At 54.3% G+C, this 7,245-nt stretch overlaps 1 protein-coding gene across 2 annotated transcripts in view; it reads left to right on the top strand.

Annotated features, from left to right (window-relative positions):
- Positions 1-1,024: 1,024 nt before the first annotated feature.
- Positions 1,025-7,245, top strand: part of Rufy3 (RUN and FYVE domain containing 3) — a 79,874-nt gene continuing 73,653 nt past the window's right edge. Inside the window, exon 1 of one of the 2 annotated variants that reach the window (XM_045161382.1) lies at positions 1,025-1,292. In XM_045161382.1, the coding sequence (XP_045017317.1) occupies positions 1,025-1,292 (268 nt within the window). The remainder of the gene's footprint in view (positions 1,293-7,245) is intronic. The other variant, XM_045161381.1, reaches the window with a different exon arrangement.

The raw sequence follows: 7,245 nt of genomic DNA, 5'->3' as shown, positions 1-7,245 counted from the left end.
GGCTGGAGAGATGATTCCGTGGTTAAAGGCAGTTACTTGCAAAGTCTGCCGGCCTGGGCAGTTTATTTACAGGGCAAAAGACACACACACAGACACACACACACACACACACACACAGACAGACAGACAGACAGACAGACACACACACACACACACACACACACACACACACACACACACACACACTTGTAGACAAAGGCAGCTCTGGCAGGCAGACACTGTCCTCTGGCTGGTCGTAGGAAAAGCTCACGGAGCAGCGGTGGAAGTTCCAGGGCGCGAGGGTGCAGAGGTTCCGTGCAGCACAGCGCGGGACAGAGCGGCGGTCATAAAAAAGCAAAACCAGCTCCGTGGAGGAGGGGATCTGGCAAGGGAGGGGCAGGGTGAGGGAGGGGATGTGACCATGCTACATTGGGGGTATTTGTGGAAGTTGTCAATAAGAAGTTGAAAATTAACAACAAAAATAAATCAGCGTCCCCTGCACCCCCCCACCCCACCCCATCTCGGCGCCTCCTACTAGAGACGGACTTGTTGGTTGGGACTCCCGGGCTGGAGGAGGAGGGGTTGGAAGAAGGGGAGGAGGAGGGGAGGAGGGACGAAGGGAAGGAGGGGGAGGAGGGGGAGAGGGGGAGGAGGGACGAGGGGGGGAAGGAGAGGGGAGGAGGGGAGGGGAGGACGGCAAGGGGAGGAGGGAAGGAAAGTGGAGGAGGGGAGGGGAGGACGACAAGGGGAGGAGGGAAGGAGAGTGGAGGAGGGGAGGGGAGGACGAGGAGGGGAGGAGGAGGGGGAGGGAAGGAGAAGGAAGAAGGGGGAGGAGGGGAGGGGAGGAGGGGGAGGAGGGGAGGGGAGGACGGCGGGGGGAGGGCAGCGCCCTGGGCCCCGCGGCGGAGGCGGCCCGAGGCGAAGGCCGCGCCGTCGGAGCGCCGCGCAGCGCCCGCCCACCGGCAGCAGGTGGCGGCGGCGCCCGGGGCGGGCGGGGAGCGGCTGGCGATCCGGGGCGCGGCGGAGGCGGAGGAGAGCCGGGAGCATGGCCGAGCGCCCGCCCGCCGCCGCCGCCACCGCCGGGGCGGAAAGTTGCGGCGAGGCCCCGGAGCGCGGAGGCGCGGCGGGGCCCTCGGAGCCCGGGTCGCCGGTGTCCGCCCCCTTCTTCCTGCTCTACCCGGGCGATGGAGGCGCCGGCTTCCCCGCGCGCCCGCCGCCGCAGCAGCGCGCCTGGAGGACGCCGCCGTCGCCGGGATCCCCGCTGCCCTTCCTGCTGCTCGGCTACCCGGGCGGCGGCGGCGGCGGGCGGCACCGTGAGTGCGGGACGGGGCGGCGGGCGGGACGGCGGGGCGCGCCCCCCAGCCTCCCCGGGCAGCACCCCGGCCCGCCTGCATCCCTTCTGCTTCTAGCCTCCCTCCATCCCGGGCGCCGTGCCCGGGGCTCCGCCGGGGGGCGGCGCCCGGCGATCCGGGAGCCCCACGCGCGCGGCTCCCCCAGTGGGTGTGGCCGCCTGCGGGGAGCTGGGGGCTGGCTTGGGATGGGCAGTGCCCGAGACGTGGGCGCAGTACGGCCCGGGCGAGGGCACCTCCGCCTTGTCGTCCTTTGTCAGGAGCACACCCTCGGGACACTGCCGCCCCCCGTGAATGCGGCTCTTTCGGTTTTGGACGAGCACGAGTTTGCTTGCTGCTGGCCAGGCGGGGCCGGCCTCCCCGGGACGCCTGGGGAGAGTCGGCGCTGGCTTTCAGACGCCAGGCCTCCGAGCGGAGACAATGCCGCCGGCCAGCCAAAGGAGGCTCTGCAAGCCCGGCTGCTCGCTGGGTGCCCCCGGCCCCTGAGCTGGCCTGCGGGGCGGGGGGGGACGCCTGCCCAGGTCTCCCGAGGGCTCGCGGCTGCCACGGCCCACGTGCGCGGCTCAGGCAGTCTGGACAGTTGCAGGATTGGCCCGCGGTCCCGCCTGGACACGAGGAAGGCGCTTGACCCAGATTCCCGGCCTTCCATGACGGTGCGCTTTAATCAGACCAGGGAAGCCCGGAGCCGGGGTGCTCAGCTACCCAGGAGGACTGCCGGGCTCGGCTGCTGGCCGGCCAACGTCCCCCCTCTGCTCCCGACCAGGGCGGGGGCCACCGCTGGCCGCGGGCAAGGACTTAGTAAAACAGCAGCTAGAGATGTCTGCATTGATCTCGAGTGTCTAACTCGTAGCAGGGATGAGTCCTTTTTGTGTAGCACAGGGAATAAAGATGGGACTCTGTGTGTGTGTGTGTGTGTGTGTGTGTGTGTGTGTGTGCGCGTGTGTGTGTCTAAGGACGCACTGGGACCACGTACCACTCGAAGGAACCCCAGACACTTCTGCCTTTCATATGTCTGGCTTTATGTGGATAGCTTGAGAATTGAACTCGGGGCCAGCAGGCCTTGGGAACAGGTGCCCTGGACCGCCAAGCCATCTTCCCAGCTCCACATTAACTTTTGAGTACACAAGCTTTGTTGTCAACTGACAGGATAAAAATAGCAAAAACATGTGTAAACAGAAGAGGTAGCCTAAACTTTGTAGGGCCTGGAACATGTGTAAAATCTTAATAGGATATGATGTCTATAAAATGAGCATGCTTAGAGTCCCTTGCTGCTAATCCACTTTTATCTTCTAAGTGTTAAATCTCATTCTCTGCCTTGCCTTTTAAAATTTTATGGTATAAAAATTATAAATAGCACGTAGATCTGATAGCTCGCGTGTTCTATAGTGCTAATGTCAGCTGGAGCGATGGCTCGGTGGATAAGGGCACTTCCTGTGCAAGCGTGAGGGCCGGAGGAGGGCCGAGAGACTGCTCCAGCTCGATTCCCAGCACCCACATAAACAACGGGGTGCGGCCGCATGTGTCTGCAACCCCAGTCCCCTAGGAAAACAGAAACCTGCGTAAGAGACTCTGGAAGAGAGATGAAGGGAACACCCAACGTTTGACTCCACAGGCAAGCACGCCCCGCATGAGGTGCCTCAAGGTACCTACATGTAAACACACCACACGTCCTTACCAGCACCAACGCACGTTTTGTTTTGTGTTTTTCCAGCCATGGTCTCACTCTAGCCCAGGCTGACCTGGAATTCTCTCTATAGTTCCAGGCTGGCCTCAAACTCACAAGTGATCCTCCTACCTCTGCCTCCCTGGGATTAAAGCTTGCATACCCACTTTAAAAAAATATATATTTTTAAGCTGGGCGTGGTGGCGCTGGCCTTTAATCCCAGCACTCGGGAGGCAGAAGTAGGAGGATCGCTGTGAGTTCAAGGCCACCGTGAGACTTCATAGAGAATTCCAGGTCAGCCTGAGCTAAAGTGAGACCCTACCTTGTAAAACAAAACAAAAAAATAAAAGTAAAAATAAAAATAAATGAATGGGCATGCCAGGGCCTCTTGCCACTGCAAACAAACTTCAGATGCATGTGCCACTTTGTGCGTCCGGCTTTATGTGAGTACCGGAACTCAAACCTAGGCCAGCAGACTTTTCAAGCAAGTGCCTTTAATCACTAAGCTGTTCCCCCAGCCTGGATCCCCACTTTTGAATTTGAGTTATCTTTCAGGACGTTTTCTTGTGTTCATAAATACACATGTGCCTGTAGTACATGACGCCTTTTCTCTCTCGGCGTATGATCTTCCATGCCACCGTGCCAACCGCACGACACGTGCTTGGAAAGGAGCTACCTGCCTGCCCTGGTGCTGTTCTTTCAGTGCCCCTACTAACACGACGTGTCTCCTCTGAATGGACAGGGGCTTCTCTGTGCTGCCCACAGGAGACGTTTCGGCCGTTGGCACGGCACACAGCTTCTCTCTATAATTATTCTTGGCTTTTTCCAGCTCATAGAGCCACAACAAATATTGCATTGAAGGCTGCACTCTGCAGATGGACCTCAGCTCTTGGCTTTTTTTCTCCTGGTCACGGCCCTATATCTTACTCACAGGGAAGTAGCTTACTTTCTGTATTTGTGTGCTGTCTTGAGACTGGAGGAGCGCTTGAAGAGGAATAGAAAGAGAAAGAAAGCCTTGAGTAGGACTGTGGGTGTTACTGTGGCTACCCATTTCAGAGAGTACTCAAGCGTGAGGACAGTGGGAAACTCTGAACAGGGTTGTAGCATGGGAAGGATTTACCTGTCGCTCAGAGGTACTCCTGGAAATCCAGTGTGGCCCCGAAACTTCCACATGTACACATAAAGCCAGTAATGAATATGTAAGGGCAGAGAACCAATTTTATGTTTACAGTTTCATGTGTGTGTATGTATATATGTGCATGCACATATATGCACACATACATGTGAGATATACATATATATGCTTATCTTCCATGAATATTTGTTCTCTCTCCTTTTCTGTTTGAATTGCTTAATAGTTGTCTAAAAATTATATCTAGGACTAGAAAGATTGCTCAGTGGAAAGCACTTGCCTACAAAGCCTAAGGTCCCAGGTTCAATTTGCCAGCACCCACAAAAAGCCAGATACTGTAGGTGGCACATGTGTTTGGAGTTTGTTTGCGGTGGCGAAAGGCATTGGTGTAGCCATTCTCTATGTCTGTCTCTCTTCTTTCCCTCTGCTTGCAAATAAATTAAAATATTAAAAATAGCTTTAAAAATATATCTAGCTATGATTTGAGAATGAATTCATCAGTCCATCTGCTCTAATCTTTTTCTAATTTTTGAGAAAACAAAGGTACTTTGGTGCGGGGGAGGTCTGAGGAAGGTTCTCATTCTAGCCTGGGTTGACCTGGAATTTACTCTAGTCCTAGCCTGGCCTTGAACTCACATTGATTCTCCTACCTCAGCCTCCCAAGTGCTAGGATTAAAGGTGTGCACCACCACACCCGGCCCGCAAGTTTTTATTTAATATTTTTATTTATGTGTGTGTGTGTATGTGTTTGTGTGTGTGTGTGTGTGTGTGTGTGTAAGAAAGAGGAGAGAGAGAGACTGAGCATGAGCATGCTACTTAGTCTGGCTTTACATGTTGTGTATGAATGTATGTCCCCATAGATTCAGGTGTTTTATTAATGCTTGTAACTTGGGTCTGCAGCCATGTGGCTGGAGGAGGTGTTACTGCGGTGGATCCTGGGGTCCAGCCCTAAGGGGCGTTTGGGAGCGGATCTGAATTTCAGGCAAAGGTGTACAGGGAGGCGTGAGCTCCGGGCGTGCTGGCTGTGGGTTTGCGGTGGCTGCTTCTTGATGTTTGCTGGCTGCTGGTGGTTTCCCACTCTGCTTGGATTCATGAGTGGGAAACAGTTTCTTCCTCCACTGACAGAACCTCCCCTGGATCTGTAAGCTTAAAATAAGTCCCTTCCTCCCATAGAAATGTGTCTGGTTGAACGTGTGTCCCAGCATTGGTGAGCTGTCTACTATCCACTAGCAGCCAGACCTGGGCCGTCAGGCTTTGCAAGCATGTGCCTTTGACTGCTGAGCCATCTTTTCAGCCCAGTTTGCTTGTTTATCTTTCTGTTTTACTTATTTGTGAAAGAGAGAGAGAGAGAGTGGGAGAGAAAGAGGCAGATAGAGAGAATGGGCATGCCAGGGCCTTTGGTCACTGCAAATGAACTCCAGACACATGAGCAACCTTGTGCATCTGGCTTCCGTGGGGGTACTGGGAAATCGAACCTGGATCCTTTGACTTTGCAGACAAACACCTTAACTGCCAAGCCATCCCTCCAGCCCCCAAAGTTTTTTAAAATTATTTTATTTTATTTATTTGAGAGAGAGAAGGCAGAGAGAGAAGAGGGAGAATGGGCGCACTGGGGTTCCAGCCACCGAAAACGGACACCAGATGCTGCGCCACCTTGTACATCTGGCTTATGTGGGTCCTGGAGTATCGAACCTGAGGCTTAGGCTTCACAGGAAAACACCTTAACTGCTAAGCCGTCTTTCCAGCCCCAGAACCCAAAGTTTTGAGCATGTACCTTCAGGGTCTCACTCTGGCCCAGGCTGACCTGGACTTCACTATGTAGTCTAAGCGTGGCCTCGAACTCATGGTGATCCTCCTACCTCTGCCTCCTGAGTGCTGGGATTAAAGGCGTGTGCCACCACGCCTGGCTCATAGTAAATTTTTTTTGAGGCAAGCTCAACAGACTGGCCTTTTTTTTTTTTTTTAACAGAAAGAGAGAGGGGGGGGGAGAGAGAGAGAGAGAGAGAAAACACGCCAGGGCCTCCAGCCATTGCAACTGAACTCCAGATGCATGCTCCACCTTGTGCACATGGGTCCTTACAGTTCGGTTCGCAGGCAAGCACCTTAACTGCTAAGCCACCTCTCCAGCCCTTTCATAGTAAATTTTGTTTTGTCTGACTTGGAATTCACTATGTATCCTCAGGCTGGGCTCATACTCCTCCTACCTCTGTCTCCCAAGGGCTGGGATTAAAGATGTGCGCCACCACGCCGGGCTCATAGTAAATTTTTGACTTGTGACTTGGGAATTATATTTTTGTGTATTTTATTTATTTATTTATTTTGTGGTGTTTGTTTATTGTGAGGTAGTCAAACCTCAAACTGGCCTTGGATTTCCTTGTGGTGGAGACTGACCTTGAACTCTGGATCCGCCTGCCTGCCGCTCCCATGAACTGGGATCACAGGCATGCTTCTCCACTCCCAGCTGCGACTTCCTAAAAAATGGCTTCTTGGTGGTTTACTGTGGCCCATGACCCTGCTGACAGTATCGTGATTCATGATCTGTTAGGCCTCCAGCTCTTTCTGCCCATGTTAAGAGAGCAGACCTTTCTGATCCGTTCAACACGGCTTTGACAAGTGGCAGATGAAAGCACCCAGCAGTGTGTGATTAGAGGCCAAGGACCCTTGCAGAACTGGCTAAAGCTCTTGTGGGTGTCAGAGTGCAGGTGGCTCCTTTCCACCCACAGAGGAGATGACGGGACTCGTCCGCTGATGTGGGGTAGCTGGTCTGCTGGTCTGCTGGTCTGCCGCCTGCCTCCTGGTTGTGCGTGGCTCTCCCGTGGTCTGTGTTCCAGCTGTTCGTCTCCACAAACTGTTCCTGCGCCTCTCTTTCGTTCCTCTTAGGGCCTGCAGTACTGAAAAGTCAAATGGGACTTTGTTTTTTGAGACACTCACTCTCTGGTCCAGGCTGTCCTGGAACTTACTAGGTGTCCCTCACTGGTCTTGAACGCCCATTGGTCCTCTTGTCTCTCCCCCTCCCCCAGGGCTGCAATTTCACACCTGAGCTGTCATGTCTGGCTTTCAAATGAGACTAATGTTGGATAAAGAAACAATTTCAGAACATCACATTTTGTCTTTTCTTTTAT

This window comes from Jaculus jaculus, chromosome 11 (assembly GCF_020740685.1).
Source record: "Jaculus jaculus isolate mJacJac1 chromosome 11, mJacJac1.mat.Y.cur, whole genome shotgun sequence".
Taxonomy (NCBI): domain Eukaryota; kingdom Metazoa; phylum Chordata; class Mammalia; order Rodentia; family Dipodidae; genus Jaculus; species Jaculus jaculus.
Note: the sequence above shows the minus strand (reverse complement) of the source record. Positions and strands in the feature narration are given on the sequence as shown.